The sequence below is a fragment of the Rosa chinensis genome, chromosome 5 (assembly GCF_002994745.2).
Source record: "Rosa chinensis cultivar Old Blush chromosome 5, RchiOBHm-V2, whole genome shotgun sequence".
Taxonomy (NCBI): Eukaryota; Viridiplantae; Streptophyta; class Magnoliopsida; order Rosales; family Rosaceae; genus Rosa; species Rosa chinensis.
The window spans coordinates 76,290,822-76,309,378 of NC_037092.1; the positions used below are offsets into that span (position 1 = coordinate 76,290,822).

The following is an 18,557-nucleotide window of genomic DNA, read 5'->3' on the forward strand; positions in this document are numbered from 1 at the left end:
TTGTGTAAATAATTATGTAGCTACTGGTGGTGGGAAAAGGCTAGTCCAATGATGTGCAAAAATACATTTCTCATCATCCAAAAATTGGAGCTTTCTATTAATTTTCTCATCTTCATTCATGATTCTACATAATTCACAAAATAAAACCCCAAAAACATATTAGCAACCAACTACATCAGTTCTACATACACCAAACTTTCCTTCAAAGCAAAAACTAGCCTTACTCAAAATCATGTTAGTAGCCTAAAGTCTTACACCAAACTCTGCATATAATCAACCACTTCAATGCGCATCTCGTCAATTTCCGCTTTGCTATATGATTCGCGTGTCTTGACCGCCCACGTACTAGAACTGTATAGACCAACATATAAGTCACAATCATTGGGTAAACAAGTTAATATTTAATTAACCCAAAAACAAAACCAAAAAATCAAATAAACTGCAGCACTTGAACTAAAGATGGATCTGCACAACTACAAGTCACATCCAATACTAATATACCAAATGTAAACACACATAAATTAATGACAAGAAAATTATAGATCCACCTATACTGAATGGCAAAAGACCGAACTAGTATAACATGAGTATTCGTGATTTTGAATCTAGTATAACATGAGTATTCATGATTTTGAATCTGCAAATGGAACAACTGAAAACATAATCCTGAAGAAAAAGTCAATAGGGGAAGTGCAAAGAAAGAATCAATCAAGTAAAATAGGAATAAAGACAAGCCTCTTGGACTATTTCATTGACAAAATTCAAGCCTCTGGGTCCAATGGCAGATCCTGCTAGTAAGTATCCAGTAATGGACCTTAAAACATTCGAAAGTAAAAGAAGATAATTTTTTTTTTTTGAAAAGAAGCAGATCTAGAAGCAAAGGAAAAAACTCTGTACAAATGCCAAGGCCTAACTCTTGAGTTTAAACTCTGGAGCTTTGACACTATCGCTGCTGTTCTGCTTTAAACCTACACAAAAGAGTTCAGTTAGCCCCAGTTTTTGGTACTTTGTATGGTTACGTTCACAAACAAATCAAAAGCATTTTGTGAACTAAATGTTTCCAGGGGAGTCGACAGAGTACCAATTCAAAAAAAACAAAAAAGAAAAGAAAAGCACAACCAATGCAAAGAAACTAAAAGAAATAAATAGGGAACTCACCCTCAATTTAAAACTCAGAACTATGGCATTTTCTGACACTGCAGTTGCTGTCCTTGTTTGGAGCCTGCAAAGCAAACAAGTTTGTCAAGATTAAATACAACTGAGTAGCAGCCAACTCCAAGATAAACAGATGGTCTAAAAGAATGACAAGTAAATTTCTTGGTTGCAATGTGTCATGATGCAAATGAAATGCAGAACCAAAAAAGAAGAAGTTGAAAGTCACACCATCTTGAAACAAGCCCTTCGATCCACTGTTTAAAACAGAGAATGTTCCTAGGGACGGAACCAGGCAAAAGAAAAAAAAAAAGGGTTTTTAGTACCCATGTCTCATATTTTTCAATGGCAGTCATCTCAATGTAATGAGACTAAGTCAACAAGCACTTATTAGAGACAAACAACTTCACCTTTAGATAAGCATTTTTCGCGCAGGACTGAATGGTCTCCATATGCAGCCAACGACTGATCCAAGGGATGTCTCGAAGTTCTTGCATGAGCTGGGTACTCCATCCATCTGTAATCCCAGTCACAATCTGTAATCCTTGTACTGTTCAAGAAACGCAATATTAGTGCGACAAAAATGTACATGTAGGACAAGGGAGACATAAACTAAAAAATAAAGATGCATGCACCCACATCCCCACACCACAAGAACACACAAGCAGGCACACAAATTAACTTGAGATATGTGAACTGCGTGCTTTCTTATGGCATAAACACTAGTAGACAAAAATTATAATAGAAATATAACATATATATATATATATAGTGTGTGTGTATTTGTTACCGAGAAAAGAAAAAATAGTTTCCACCATGCTTATAATAACAACATGACAAGCTTAATCTTACAAATGATCCCCCTTCCCACTTCACCACATGTTTTTCCATCATAGAAAGACAAGCATGAAGCCTTCTTACTGACCTTGTTGTTCTTGGCCCAAATTTTAAAATTTGATTCCAAAATACAAAACAATGGGAGGGTAAACCGAAACAACGCCCTTATAGGCAAGGTTAATTGTCTGATCCCGAAAAGAGCAAATTCTTTCAAAAATAAACAAAAAATTTGCTTTATTTTGGCTGCAGAAAACACTACAGAAAATAGAATGTTATTGAGTTATGAACTTTGCAAGTTGCATCTTTTTCAGCTATAAAAAACTCAGCCCCACAAATCCAATTCATTAGTCCTTTTTGCGTTGGTGTGTGTTTTTGAGGTTTATACCATACCAAATTTCAAGACCAAAAACCCTGATCTCATTTGGGTTCCTAACCTTCTCATAAATCAAACACAAATTTCTACAAGAATCACAAGTATCACCATCATAAAGAGACTCCCTAATTTGGTAATTGTAAAAGTTTCAACACTAAAATCTCATCTTTCCCTGAAGTTTCTCACAAACAAAAACAGAAAGCCCAAAAAAAAAAAATTTGAATCAAAAAGAAGAAGAAGAAAGCATACCTCTAAGAACAGCACCACACTGATACATAGAGTAATCAGCTAGCTGAGGAAGAAGATTCTCACACTTTGGGCATTGAACCAACCTCACTTTTCCACCTGAGTCCCCCATTGCTCATAACAAAAGCAACCCAACAAAACCCATAAACCCAAAACAAACAAAATCCCACTGTTGACAGTCAAAGTTAGCAGAGAAAAAACCCAAAACAAAAACAAATGCAGAAAAAATGATTCAAGGGGTTTGAAATTTGGAATTTGGCGTCAAACATTGATTTAAAATTGAAGCAACTCTTGCAACAAGCATTACATTCAATAAGCATGCAAGAGTATAACACTTCAGTGACTACAATGAGAAATGCAGTTCTAGAAAGATTCAAAAGAGTACCAACAGTTTAGAGATAGTAACAGTTCTGGCTTTCTGTATCTAATCTTTATAAGTAATGGGCATCACCCTTACCTTACAGAGTTTCATTGAGTGCGAGTGAGTGTATATAGCTAACTATACACAGATGTGTACACAAACATACAATCATCCACAACTCCGATGCAAAATAAACCAATCGTAAAGGGAAATTGAAGAGCATATAGTGAATAAGGATAAAAAAGGGACCTGTTTGACGGACTCGGCAATCTCGGGGCCATACCGTCGCCGGGGAAGATTGAATTCAATAGTATACCTTCAAAAGGATGCTCAAATATTGAGTCCACAATCGGGCGTACAAGCTCCAGCCTTAAAAGGATATCTCTGAATCCTGAGATGTGAATTCCAACATATCCCCTGCAGAAAACCAATAATAAACAAATTAGACTCACAGATCACTCATACAATCAGATATTATGATCAAATTTCCAATTCAAAATCAACCAGCCAGAAATAGTTGAAGAATCTTGGGATCAGAAACTTACTTCTTGGCTAATTCGCCTTTGACTTTAGCAGCAGAGTCAGGGGCCTTCTTGTCATCCTACTCCTAAACCCAAATCCAAGTAAAACTGCAACATAAATAGAGATGAATCTCACTTTATTTACTCTATAACACAGTGCCAGCAATTTCAATAGACAAGGAACAACAGAATCTGCATATTAATAAACAAAAAATTGCAAATAACATGTGTAAGCAAGATAACTAGCTTAACATGCACACAAGCGACAGAGACCACAGTTATGAACCTTATACAACACAAGGCTACGAATAAACTTGACTTCTTCTTCACTACAATGTCCCTCTTCTTATTTATCATCAGGGAACTCTTTCACAGAAATAGGAAGACATATTCGATCTTCTAAGTTCATCAAGTCTTTAGCCCCCACCTTCACGAAAATCGAAATCAGAAACAAAACTACCCCATATAATTGCAACAAAAGCTCTGAGCTCTACCCATTAGTCCATTACAGAACAAAACAAAAGTTAATACAAATTTCAGATACCCTTAACACATTGATCCATGTCAGATCCTTCTCTTCGAACCTGTGATAAATAATCAAAGAAAACCACTTTCCAATCACCATTCAAGAACCCATTTCCAAAATGTAATGAAACTTCAAAAGACTTCAACCTGTCTTAAGCGAAAGAGCTTCTGAACAAGGCTTCTGGGAATCTCGGGGCAGCACCTGGTGACCCATTTAAGCGCCGTCGTAGCTGAGGAGGTGGAGGGTTTAGTATACACATCTCTGAGAGCTCTCGTCCCAAAGCGGCGCCGTTTACGGTGGCAGTGAACGGAGGTAGAATGAACCACTTTTTGCGGCCCTTTTTTTTGTCTTCGTGAAATGTTTGGGTGGTGGCGTAAGATCGGGAGTAGTGGAAAGGTGAGATGAAGAGCCTATCGCCGACGGATTCGGCGGAGGAGGAGAGTGGAGCAGAGGGCGGAGAAGACCAGAGCGAGCCTCTTCAATTTCTTCGACTCTGCCAATCTCAGATCGAGGCCGGCTCAGGATTCAAAGCTGTTACTTCAATTTCAGATCGAGGTCGGGCTTTCGGCTCTTCAGATTCCGGCGTAGAATGGAGGAGGAATTTTCGTGAAGTTGATAAGGAGCTCGAGTTTGGGAAGGAGGAGCTCGAGTTTGTGATGCTGGGGTTGAGAATGGATATTAGGGCTTGAGGCAAAGTGAGAAAGTTTTGGGGTTGGGCCGAGTGCTTTTTTTTTGAAGTGTGAAAATTTTAAGTTTTCGTCCCCACGTCCTTGAATTCATTAAAACACTTAGCGCGTTCACGAAAATGAGGTTCCCGCAAATTTTCAAATAAAACTTTTAACACCGGTCATTTTAAGAACTGATGTTAATGGTATACATTTAAATCGGTATTTTTCTAAAACGATGTTAACTTACTTTTTTATATCATGTGCAAGTCTAACCGATTTAAATGATGTGATGTAAATGAACAGATTTCTAGTAGTGTAGACTGCATATGAAGATCATATTTTATATGATAACGACTTCTGGAGTCAAATAAGTAATAAAAGAATTTATTTGATGAAGGCTGCATGGATAGAATCATCGGGTTGATCATACCATGATCCTTTAAATCTTGAGCAATCTGAAATATAGCTGATGAAAACGATAATCATTCAATTGTATTGAAAATCATTTTACTTCAAAAAGATATCATAGTGCTGATGATAAATATCAATCAAACAAAACTCATAGATCAAGAGTTATAGTCAAGCAACAACGTTGCACCATATGACTCATGGATCATCATAGAGTTAAAAATAAATAAATAAAGCACTCAAGAAAATAGAACAAAACGTGTTGATAACATGTTATAAAGTAGAGAAAAGATAGAGAGAATAGTTGGGAGGAAGTAGAAGTGTTCTCATTCAGTCTCATTAGCCTCCTTTATATAGAAGTAGGGTTTACATCATAGTACATAACTAATGAGTATTTACGTGGACAGCCACATAGATAATAATATTTACAACAAATAGGGCTTTTCTTAGGATTGTTTCAGGGATTTTAATACCCAAAAAATTAAATTAAACCTATAAATCCAAATAGTCAAAATTATAGCTCCCAATTCTTTTCAAGAATGAAAAAGAACGAAACCTATTTTGCCCCAGAAACTAAGCTAGCACCACACCAAAAATAACATAGTGTTATAAAGTAGAGAGAATAGTTGGGAGAAAGTAGAAGTGTTCTCATTCAATCTCATTAGCCTCTTTTAAATAAAGGTAGAGTTTCCATCAAAGTACACAACTAATGAGTATTTACGTGGACAGCCATATAGATAATAATATTTACAACACTCCCCCTTGGACGTCTACCAATGAATGATGATATTGGACGCGCTTATTGTTGCCTCGTTAAAAACCTTGCCAGGTAACAAAAACCCAGTGGGACAAAAATAACCATGATCGAAGGACAAAAAGAGCACAACGCGCATATGTCCTAGGTAGCATACTTCTGGATGCTCCCCCTGATGAGAATCTCTCCCTGATTGTTGCAAGCCTTAATTATGTATGCGATAAGCTACATGTACCATGTATAGTGGTTTGATGTGTCTATCACTGAAGTGAGACCATGTGTGCTTTGCATATAAGGGCTCATCACAAATTTTCATACCTGCAAAGGTTAAGCAATACCAACAAAGCTAGACGATTTTCAATAAGCTTTACCTCATATAATAAGATTAGAAACAATCTCATATGTTCAAATTCATACACAAAGTAATAGCTAAACAATATAAATAAATTGACACATTTAACTTTGTATAGTTTAAAACATTGAAAAATCATCATGGCATACCTAGCTACACATCAATATCTTTGTGTATTGATATGTCTCAGATAGGCTCTTCAAGAGCTCTAAGTAATTCATAACTTCGCGAAGTTAAAATATGTTGCAACACAATAATCATAATTCAAATTCGATAGTAGTCTCGTCATAGTACTCATTAAGGCAATTTAGATCTCGTTGACTAAAACGAAATGAGTACATATAAGCTAGCTTTGGACTCTTTGATTCCATGAGTGAGCTTTAGGCTCTTTCAACCTTTCATTGACTTGCATTTGAATCATTCATGTATTTGAATCCCTTGAGGATCGATAAGCAATACGCTTATAATGACACCTTACTTTTGAGATTTTGCTTTTAACAATGTGTCTTTAAGATCTTCATAATATACGATGACAATGTGCCATAAATCTCTCGTCAATATAACAACTATATGTAACACTGTACTTATAGAAAAGTGTCATTCGTATAAGGGAAGATATTCATAATCTCATGTCTTGATAAATAGACATTTTGTCATAGTGATTTATCTTCAGTTTTGATAAATACCCTTTTGTACCATGTAGGGTTAAAGGTCTAAGTATTTCATCACGTTTCAAATATTCAATTTCATTGGAATTGCTTCTTTCTAATTTGGCCAATAATATACTTTGTCGACATTCATAATGAAACGTGGTATGACATAAATACAGCCCTTAGTGATTTTTGGTAGCTACCATATGTAAATTATTATCGATGATCTTCAATCATAGATCCCACACATTCATATATGCATGCATTAGCTATAATAAGCTTATTGATATTGGGTACCCATGCCACTTCTAGGGCATACATTGTCACTTCTCGAACAATCATCTCTCATAGATGAGTCATGTAGCGAATGTGGATCTTTTTACTTATAATCTCATGTAGAGCATTATAGGGCTTGTATAATCTTCCTTTTTTGGGAGCTTAAAACTTTAGACCGGGTGGATACATTCCACACAAATTTACACCGTTATTTAAATGACAGTAGTCTTTTCTCCCCCTAACGGCGGGAGGACTGTCTTATTATAACCATGCTCAAAAGATGCATTCAAAAATCTCTATCACTTTCCTTGGAGTGAATATGTTCATTGGCTGGTGGCGAACCCAAACCAAGTTTTAAGTCAAAAATGTTTTGTTCATTAGCATCAACCATATTGATTTATTATTGTATCACCACTACACCAATTTTTCAATCAGACGACAGTTTTTCACTGTCGTCTGATTATATACTTTGCTGTTGTCTATCTCAATGCTATCTGATACATGGATCAGACAATACCAAAAAACTGTCGTCTGATAAAGTTTACTACAACAGCGACTACTATGCTGTCTGTTGTCTGAACACCAAGAAAAACAACAGCGGCTTATATACTTACAGTTGTCTGAATGCTGTGCCAGACAACAGGGGCTTATATGCTTGCTGTTGTCTGAAGGCTATGCCAGACAACAGGGGCTTATATGCTTGCTGTTGTTTGAATGCTGTGCCAGACAACAGGGGCTTATATGCTTGCTATTGTCTGAAGGCTTAGTCAGACAATATGTACTTGCAAATCCCATTGTCCATCCATTACTGATACTATAGATTTCTCCAAAAAACTGTTGTTTGTTGTTTTGCTGGACAATGACTTTCTCACTCTTTTAGTCCTTATAGTATTATAGTTAGATGGCTCATACAACAGTTTTTGTTAGGCATTTTGTGATGATCAATTATTGGACAATAGTTTTTAGCTGGATTGAACGGTCTGATAAACATTCAAAATGACATCACATCCAAAACACATTCATTTATGTTAAAATCCGATACATTCATCCATATATCCAACAAAGTCATTACATCAACAGAACTAGTTTTCTAACAAAATTTAGTAAAATGTTGAAACCAACCAAGTCTTGAAGAACACACTTTGTGATGACAATGAAGATGCCAGCAGAAGTTGCATCAACAACAGCCTTTACTTTCGCTGTCACTCCCCTATGCCTTGATGCCTCTCCTTTATGTATGTATGAATGATGAGAAGTTAGATAAACACTTTTTTCACCCAATGCCACCTGGTTGACTAAAAGTTCATTTTAAAACAAGCTAACAGAAAACTAATACAAATCTCTTAACAAGGCATGAAATGATCCAACAGGTATATGAACATCAGAATTCTAGTTTGATCTCACAATTTATTATAGCGTCAATTTCAGAATCATCAACTCCCATGCATCAGTTTAGTGAATTTTGGAGACAGAGAAATGTATATAAGCCTCTAAACAATTTTAACGTCATACCTGAAGCCTGTCAGATTTGCGAAAGTGACGGCTAAGGCGGCTACAATTTGGCATCCGAACAAGAAGAGTCATAGCATTCTCATCATCTGGTGCTGGTTCACAAGGAAGTGAAGCACTTTTTGCATCTAGCCTTCTCTCAAATTCCTGTTATCTTATCTCGTGAGACAATAGATCATAGACCAAAAAAACAAAACATCTAGCAAGTGAAAACTAAAATGGTAAATCACTCCATCATAATGGCACAGCCTATATTTAACTATTACCTACAATCTGGAAATCATATCTTAACTACGTGATAGAGGAAACCTACCAATAACCAAACATCCAATAAAACTTCACATATTGGTTGACTGAAGTAATACCAGCACTCAAGAGATCATATCAAGCAGTCGAGTTACAGCTTCGTATCTGCAGATGCAAACAGCATTTTAACTAAGTTATCGTAGACAGTGTGGTAAACTAAATCCAAATGACCTCGGATCTTTCACACATTTGACATATCCAAAACCTCCACTGACATCAATAATTCCACCGTCAGTTCTAAACTATATGGATCTTACGAGCATTAACATTCATTTTTATTTTTTGGTTATGAGTTCTTAGCATCTGACACAAATAAACCACATTTGTAATTGCCATTGGGATAAACATGAATCCCTATAATTACATATGTTTTATAAGACAAATTATTCTCACTTGTATTGTATATTAGCATTACATTCAAAAGCTTCCTGAGCCACATAAGGACATCAAGGACACACGACAGAATCAAGAATGCAACTGTTTCCCTGTATCCTCGTAATATTTAAGATTTTGGCCTTCTTATCTACCAAAATGTAAAAAACGAACTTAAGCAATTTACCAAATTTCAGTAATGTGAATCCAAAATCAATTGTAAATAGATTATTACTCTGAAAACAATATGGTAAAATACTGAATATAATCAGCAGTAAACTACCATTGTACACTACCATTGGCTCGATTCTTTTGTTGACATCTCCCTTCAACTGACAAGTTGCAGCTTCATGGACAACATTCATTTCTTTCTCTTTATCAGCTAAGTGGGATGCAAGATACTCATCATCCTGCAAGTAAATATTTAACAATCAAGTGCTGGACAATACAGTCACAAACTCATGATGGTGATTGCAAGTAGGAGATTAGAACCTGTTGTTCTCTGAGCAATTGCCTTGCTGATAGAGAGGATGAGGAAGAGGCATGTATAGGCAGATTATTAGGTGTATGGAGATTTACCAAAAAGTGCAGTCTCAAGCATAATTGCTTCGTCAAGCTCTTTTGGAGATAAGCTTCCCAACTACAAGTATATATGTGATAAATTTGACTAGTCTAGCAGTCAACTTTCTTTTACATGGGCTAAATATATAAAAAGTAAGAACAGAGATTATACCACATCACTGTGAGCTACCAGTTTTCCCTGTTGAAGATGACTACCACCATCACGCTTAGACTCTTCACTAACTAATTGCTGCTCTACAACTTCAGCTCCATTTTGCTGTGATGACCTTCCTTGCTAGAATCCACAATTATTTTTCATTAGCAAGGGGAGTCTCAATAGATTGTTTCACTAAAGTTTCATAATGTACTTCGTTTGATAGATGTATAAGCAGAATTTATACCTGACATGCTTTTTAAGACAGATAGATAAGTAAGAAAAGCTAAAACAGTTACATGCAGCCTAAAATATTAATTGAGACAATGTCTGCCAAAAATTAGAGAATGTTTCTTCTTATTTGTATAACATGAGACCTAAACCCTCCATTCTGCAGTGCATACAACCTGAAATGAAACTGTTTGAATGAAATTCTGATATAGTTATTATTACAAATATCTTTTCTACTATTTCTAATATTTGTATATGCAACTGAGCAACTCTACCATAAATAGAAGGTATACCTTCCGTGTACTATAAACTCCTGGATCTTGATTCTTGTCGTTCAGCTGCATCTCACGTATTGCTTTCTCTTGTTCTGCTGTCTGAACTCACTTCAAATTACAAAAAATCAAGGACCTCAAAATAAGGAAGCACCCACCTCCCAGAAAAAGAAAGACAGATTAAGAACCTTCAAGGACAACGAAACTGCACGATCAAAATCTGAATTTTCTTCAAGAATTTTCTCAACCGAAAGCCCATTACCAGGAGATTCCTGAATGAAAAAAATCTAATAAGAGTCATAACTTTAGAAAAAACAGAAGATATAGGCCAAGACAATTAGATTGGCAGGAGCATACATTGGGAGTACTGTTTCGCACATTCGGAGAACCCATTTCAGCTTCTCATTTTGAAGCTTCAAATTTAGCAACTATAGGGATAGCGCAGAAGGTAGACAACTGGATTAGTGTGCAAATTAACATGGTATTTGTCTAAGGAGACCTTGCCTAAGGAGAACATGTCTCATAGCTGCGTCAATGTACTCATTGACTGGCTGACCAGAAGAAATCATGTAATTATATAAACAAAAACAGTATTCAACATTCAACAACCATTCACAGAGGCCAAAACAGATGCAAATGGAATTCAATTAATCAATCGATTCAATTCCCATTAACAAAGGCCAAAACAGATGCAAATATGCAATTCAATCGTTTTGATTTTGAACCCAAGAACGAAAAAAAAAATTCTTCAATTTTCTTGGTATGTCTAAGCCACACAAATGTGCATAAAATCTTCACAGTGCTCTTAAGATTTTGATTCATCACATACAGGGATATTACATATATGTTTATTAAGCTATAGTTTACTCTGGGAAGCTCAAATCATTTATGCCTTCAGTGTAACAAATAATCATAGTTACAAGAGAAGTGAATATATGAAAACAAACAAACCTTGATCCGGTCATTGCTACTAAAGCCATCAAGTTGATTAAGCAATTCAGGCATTGTAAGCCATCAAGTTGATAAGGCAAAGGAAATCTGTAGAACAAACATTTAAATCTAAGAAACATCACAAACAAATAATTCAATTTTTCACAATGCAAGGACATTATAACTTTAAGAAACAGATTGTACAAAACTATATGTCTAGCTAGCTAGCTAGAACATTAGCTAGCCCTTGGGACTTGGGAGCAGGGACGGAGCTAGTAAACACAGACACAAATAGTTTAAAAGGGCATCTCTGCAGCAGCCTTATATAAAGATCAAAGAATATCTTTACTATTTCAAGTTTGAATTGTGCATTCCAATCTTGAAACCTTTCAAACCTCAGCACAAAGTGTTACAATTAAGTTAAATGTTTGTGACGAACTCCCATAACAAACTTGCTTCAAGTATACCTCATCATCAAAACATTATTTGTTTATAGTTGGGTTAAAGACAAGAACTGGCCGGAGTCCCTTTTCTCATTTGTTACGTTACAAAATCTATAAAATTGCACATCTCAAACTTAGTTCTTACCTGAGGGACTCATGACACCATTGTCAAAATAATACATTGTAAAAATGTACGTTTCCTACCGTTCAGTTAAAAACTATTTGTATTTTACTCCAAGTATATATGCAGTACTGAGAGAGCAACATATATAGAGACATCAGCAAAGAGTGTAAAACCTAAGATTTGTTTCTCTTCATGTTCATTATTGCCTAGACCGATATAGCTCAAGAAATCACACACACTCTTCATCACTTACCGTAGAAAATAATGAAAAGTGAAGAATCTGCTTGATAATGGGTTCCAAACTCATAAGCTATCTGAAGCATTTCTTAATTATATTTAATTTTAGTTCATTTTCTAGTTTTATACAAAACTTTATCGAAGCTTGTCAGAGTTCTTCAAGGCTCCTCAAAGAGCCGGTATTGTTGTCCTAGCCTAATTGTATGCGATTCCAATTGTTATTCATGAGTCTAAACTCTAAAGCCATATCTTGTGAAAAGAAAAATGTGATAAAGACTGAACACATCACACATGGTAAGTAAGAAAGCTGGTTTTAATCACCAGCTAGCATTACAGTAAAAGGTACTGATCATTTTTCATCAGCTAATCTGCAGTTGATACTTTAAAAGCTAAACAGCATATCTGGCACATAAATTAGGCTAGGCTAGCAAAGCAAATTGGACACTTTTCCATTTACATCCCCGATATTCAAAACCACAATAACTATGCTTAAAGCAAGAAACACCGAGACTAAAAAACCTAAATCCCACAGAGAAAAAGGAGCATACCTCAACAATGTTGCCGACCAAGCAGGGCAACTGCTTATTGAGCTTAATCTTTTCCTGATTCTCCTTTATCTTTTCCTTGTATGAATCCAGCTCCAAGTTTGTTCTTTGCAATTCTTCCTTCAATCCCACAGCAAAAAGTCAGACAAATATACACACAAAGAATCCTAAAATTACTTCACAAAAAATACTACATGCTTATCCTTTTACAACTCAATAAATAACAAAACAAAATTTCACAAAAACCCACAAATTCCAGGGTAGAACAAAATCAAATTCGAGGGCTTTTCACCCTAATTCTCCGAACTGAATCAATAATTAAGGAAACCCTAACTCCCACTAGTTGTAACCCTAGACTAGTAGAAGCGCAAGTACAGAGAGAGTTAGAGAGAGAGAGAGAAGGGGCCTTGAGAATTCGGATCTCGTTGTCCAGAAGATGGGTGGCCCTGACAATGTCGTCGGTGGTCATCGCGGCCAGCTGATCATCCTCGAAGCTCATATCCTCAACCACCATATTGGTCGCCATAATCGGATTTTCAGATTTGCTTGAACGAGAGTGAGAGAAGAGTTTTCAGAGAGGTAGTTTTGTTGAGTGGAAGAGAGAGAAAGCTGAGAGGGAGAGTGGGAGAGATAGATCACTGGTGAGATCGGGGAGATGAAGAGTGATTTTGAGAGAGAGCACGAGCTCGGGTTTTGGCCTAATGGTGGTGGGAAGTGAAAAATTGAAAATTTGGCCAAGTCAATTAAGAAGGGCGCCAAGCATTGAACCCTAAAACTCAGACAACAGCAATTTCAGTATATTGTCTGAAAGAGAGTCGCACAATAGACAACTGAAAAACTGTTGTGTGAATCAATACAATCAGACGACATCTTTTTCGATCATTGTATAAATGGTAATTGCACAACAGAGAAATAATAACTGTTGTCTGATTAAAAACAATCAGACAACATCTTTTATCAACCATTGTATAAATGAACCTTGGACAACATCACGTAATAACTGTTGTCTGAATTGACTCATTCAGACAACATCAAAAAAATCAACCATTGTCTGAAATGCTTTTGCACAAGAGCCAAGAAAAAACTATTGTTGGATTCGAAAACTTAGACGACAGAATATTTCTTGCTGTCGTCTGATTATTTCAGACGACAGTTAAAATGTTTGCTGTCGTCTGATATGTGTTGTCTGATTCCGAAATTGGTGTAGTGCACTAAGACACCATTTCCTAATGGCGTACCTACACCCTCTGTATGTGTAGCCATATTAGGAGATGTGATATTGTTTAATGACATTCTCTTCAGGAGCACCATGTCAATTGGATACACTTGCATCCCACAAATCAAATGGAGTCTACATTATTTGTATTAATATGGTCGGTCTCAAGGACTTTAACCCAAGCAGATGCTTTTGCATTTAGCATATAATTTTGTCACTTTCTTTTATCAATTTACTAGTTTTGATATTTCTCGAAGTCAAAATGAGACGGTGGATAAATATCTCACCCCAATTCATATCGTTCTTCTAGAACAATCTTTCTCCCCCTCATGGCAGGAGGATTGTCTCATTAAAGTGACAACTCGCAAATATGTGGTAAATAAACAATTTGCTTGTATATAAGGTTAGCAGTCACATCAAAACTTGTAAGTGATTCCATGCAACATGGTAGACAAAAGATAATGTAACTGGTCATGCCAAAATAGTGTATTTGGTTCAAGGAACTTCAGGTTCATGACATCATATGCCTTAGTTTACTGCAGAAAATTCGATACAGTATATATCTGATGGCATAAAGTCTTATCCAACCATATAGGAGTTAATTAATGCAACAATATTTCAAATTTGGTAACATGATAATAGCTCATTCGGAGCCATATATCAAGATCTATAACTCTTTATATGAGTGTTACCTTAGCTTGAGTAAATATTAATTGTGGAATACTAAAAATTGGAATGGACCAACTTCATTTTGAACAGCTGGCCAAAATGATATACTCGAAATTTCCAATTAAGTTGAAAACTATAATCCATAATAATAGAGTGACTTTATCATGTGGAGAACATCAAGTTCTGTGTCACATATAAATGTGTAGTCATAAAGAAGAGGGACTTCAAGTCGTCATATAATTGGAGATCCAAGAAACTTGAGGTTTTAATTTTTTCAATTTATAACAACCTCTTATGTAACATCAAGTTCCCAGATAACCGGAATTTAATTTCAATAGAAACTCAAGAGGCTACAATAAATATGTGGAATAACACACAATAGTGCTCTCAAGTTGCTTATTATACAATGAGATCCATGAGAGGGAGAGGTTATACATCTCTGGTAATATTGGAGGCACAGGATGCAAAGAGACAATAATATGTACTCTTCTGGAGCCATCAATCAGATATGTAAGATCTAAGATGATTGTTATATTAGCCCCATAAGCCTAAGCCTCAGTAATGTTTTTTGGACACCATGGATAAAATTGCATTGCCTGAAAGTCACTCAAAACATAAAGTTTGAAGATGACACAAATCAAATTTGCAAGAATTGAATAGTGGATCTCATAGGATATACACGAAGCTTCTGGTTCGTGTTATATAGGTAAAACATGTCGTTCAATTATTGTATTGTTTTTTTATGTAGATTAACATCAAATGCATTTTGAACTTCTGGCCAAAATGATTATTCGAAATATCGAGTTTAAACTTTATGACCATAACTTATGAGTGAAGGACTTTAGATGGTCATCTAGTTAGTTTGATCATTGAGGAACTTCAAGTCCTCATGTAATTAAGGATCAAAGAACTACAGGTTCTGATCTCTTTTAATTACAAAATCCACGATCACAAATTTGGGGTATACTCATACTCATTCGTCATAAACCAACGGTTAAATGTCTACTTACTTTTAAATTGGTGTCAATATAATTCCCTCAAAACTTCAGGTTTGAGGTTGACCAAGATTAAAACTCTTCGATAAATTGTCCATATATCCACTCAAAACTTAAGGCTCGAGTTTGCACAATTAGAACTTCAGGTTCTAAGGTGGAATGCTTTAAGCAGGCATAAAGAAGAATGTATCAATCGACATATGAAAATTTACTCGAAACTTCTAGTTCGAGTTGACATAAAGTCAAATAAACTATGAATGAATTATATGTGTAATCGAATCTTCAGGTTCGAATATTTTTTTCTATGAACTGCAAGTTCTAAAATTTCGTAATTTGAACTTCGGGTTCAAATAAATTTGATGCTCGAAACTTCAGGCTCGAGATGACTAAAGTGAAGCTTCAAGTTCACTTTTAACTAATTTATATTTTGTACTCAAAGCTTCGAGTTTGAGTTTTACTGTTAGAACTTCAGGTTCTACTATGAAATTTTGAACTTCTGGTTCAAAAATATTACACTCAAAATTCATATGTTCGAGGTATAGGACTGCTGGTCCATATGAGTAACAAAAAAATTAATTTAAAAGATAATTACTGTAATGAAAGTACATAACAAAATAGAAAAATTGCAGAGAAGAAAAATAAATAGATAAACTATGCAATAAAATTAACTGTGGAAACTTCTGGTTCCATTAATGAAGAAATTATACAGAACTTCTGGTCTGCTTAACTTCACAAAATGATCATTTTTTTTCTCTCCTCTAATCACATGCACAAGAACATAATTTTATCTTGTGGAGAACGTGGCTTCTAGTTTTAGCCAAGTACGTTCAAAATTGAACTTCAAATTCACATTGTGGTACGGAGGAGGGAAACCCAATACCAAAAAAAAAAAATTAAAGGAACTTCAGGCCCTCTGATAATTGGGGATTAAGAAACATTTGAGTTGATATACTTGATTATATAGCTCTGAGGATCTTCTGGCCCTCATAATTGCATAAGTTCTGAAGAGCTTCATGTCAAATTTTCCAATTTACATTTCATGATATTAGAGGAACTTCAGGTCCCCATATGATCAAGGATCAAGCAACATGCGATTTTGATCATTGTATAATTCTAAGGAACTTCTGACCCTTGTGAAGCTTTGAGAAAATTTCATGTCACAATTTTGAATATGTAACTCTTGAGGAACTTCAGGCCCTCTATAATCGAATCAAGAGACGTCAGGTCTCAATCTACTTTGATTAGAAAATTCACAAGTAGATATAGGTGTGAGTTCACCATATAAATTTTCTAAATTGAATGAAAGAAGAAGGTGAATCAAATGGTCAAAAATAGATAAATACATATCTGAAATTATTTCAATTGAAAGACTGGATTTTTGGAAATTCTTATAGCCTGGATTACCCAAAGTTTATACTTGGTGAAAAACAATCGAAAAAATTGGCATCAACAGAGATAAGCCTAAAGTTATAGTGCATATCCAAAAAAAAATTCACTGGCATAAGTGTGTGTACAGTCACAGACTTGAGATTAACATCAACTGCGAAAATCAATTATGCCCAGACATGCGTGAGCTTCTGGGGCTTATGATAAGAGGAAACCTAATCTCAAAATGAATTTGTAAGTTACATGATTATGTAACTATGGTATAGCTATTAATGAAACAAACAAATAGAATAATAAATAAATAATATTTAATTGGAAATTGTATATAAATATGAATCATTCAACTTGCATGTATTATCAAACATGCTTGGCAACGAAAGCGTTGTATGAACAAGGTATATGGAATAGTAGAAAAAATGGATTATAGGTGCAGCATATAAAGGGATCCGAATCGATAAAAATGAATAATTGAGGTATTTGACGGAATGTCATCAACTCATCATATAGAACCTTAATTTTAACTCGTAGATTATGAGTTATGGTAAAAAACAACACAGTTGCACCAAAAACTCATAAATCATCATGGAGTTTATAAGGAAAAAAATAAATAAATAAGAGCAAGCATGCTGATAACGTGTTATAAAGAAGAGAGAATAGTTGGGAGAAAGTAGAAGTGTTCTCATTTAGTCTCATTAGCCTCCTTTAAATAGAGGTAGGGTGTAGGTACAACTCTTGTACCTGTCGGATTGGCATTCCCATACAAAGAGTCTCTTTACTGATCTCGGAGAATCAGGTATACATGCATTTACATCTGAGTCAGTTTTTCGTGGAGTCAGTTTTTAGGAAGTTGGTTTGGGCTTTATGGAATTACATTCTTAAAAGATTTTCTCTGATAAATAAATGGGTAGTTTTTAAGTCCTAGGTATTCTAAGATTTTGTGGATATCTTGGAATAAAAACTCTTTCCTAATTCAAGTCGAATTAGGGTAGAATCTTTGTTTGATTGAGTAGTTGCCGCATATAAGAGCTAAAGAAATACACGGTCTGTAGTACACATTTAGAAACGCAAGAATTTGTGATAGGGTCTTGCATGTTTGTTTGAGTTGGTGTCTTCACGAAGAGTCAAAACACTTGGTCCATGTATAAGTGTCTATGATCTTGGTTTCATATGGATAATACTCTCTCGAGATCAGTAGAGAGACTGTGAGGAAAGAAGAACAAGATTTGAAGATCATTCAAGGGAAGGAGTTTTAGAAGGAGGACAAACTTAGAGTTAGCTTTTGTCTAAATCTTATAGCCGAGCAAGTGCTATACAAGTTTGTACAAGAACATATCCTTTTGAATAAGATGATTATTATTTTGGGTTCTCAAGAGTAAGAACTCCGCAGTGTTTTTAATATCATATTTGAGGTTTTCACTGCGTAACCAAAAATCTGTGTTCTGTTCGTTATTTTTTGGTTTCTGCCTAGTAGGGATTGATCCGT

At 35.4% G+C, this 18,557-nt stretch overlaps 2 protein-coding genes and 1 long non-coding RNA gene across 3 annotated transcripts; all 3 read right to left on the reverse strand.

Moving 5' to 3' along the window:
- Positions 1-1,542: 1,542 nt before the first annotated feature.
- Positions 1,543-4,229, reverse strand: LOC121049274. The gene is made up of 5 exons (XM_040505982.1): positions 4,163-4,229; positions 3,627-3,682; positions 3,515-3,570; positions 3,219-3,386; positions 1,543-1,669 (listed from the first exon to the last, which is right to left on the reverse strand). Exons 1-5 carry the CDS (start codon positions 4,227-4,229, stop codon positions 1,543-1,545), a joined length of 474 nt encoding a protein of 157 aa, XP_040361916.1.
- Positions 4,230-8,708: 4,479 nt separating this feature from the next.
- Positions 8,709-9,869, reverse strand: LOC112201838. Its single transcript, XR_002936931.2, has 3 exons — positions 9,804-9,869; positions 9,608-9,721; positions 8,709-8,780 (listed from the first exon to the last, which is right to left on the reverse strand). It is a non-coding gene; the product is annotated as an uncharacterized LOC112201838 (long non-coding RNA).
- Position 9,870: 1 nt separating this feature from the next.
- LOC121049275 (26S proteasome regulatory subunit 6A-like) lies at positions 9,871-13,334 on the reverse strand. The gene is made up of 6 exons (XM_040505983.1): positions 13,215-13,334; positions 12,812-12,928; positions 10,718-10,801; positions 10,551-10,631; positions 10,045-10,167; positions 9,871-9,951 (listed from the first exon to the last, which is right to left on the reverse strand). The coding sequence occupies exons 1-6, from the start codon at positions 13,332-13,334 to the stop codon at positions 9,871-9,873; spliced, it is 606 nt and encodes a 201-aa protein (XP_040361917.1).
- Positions 13,335-18,557: the final 5,223 nt, after the last annotated feature.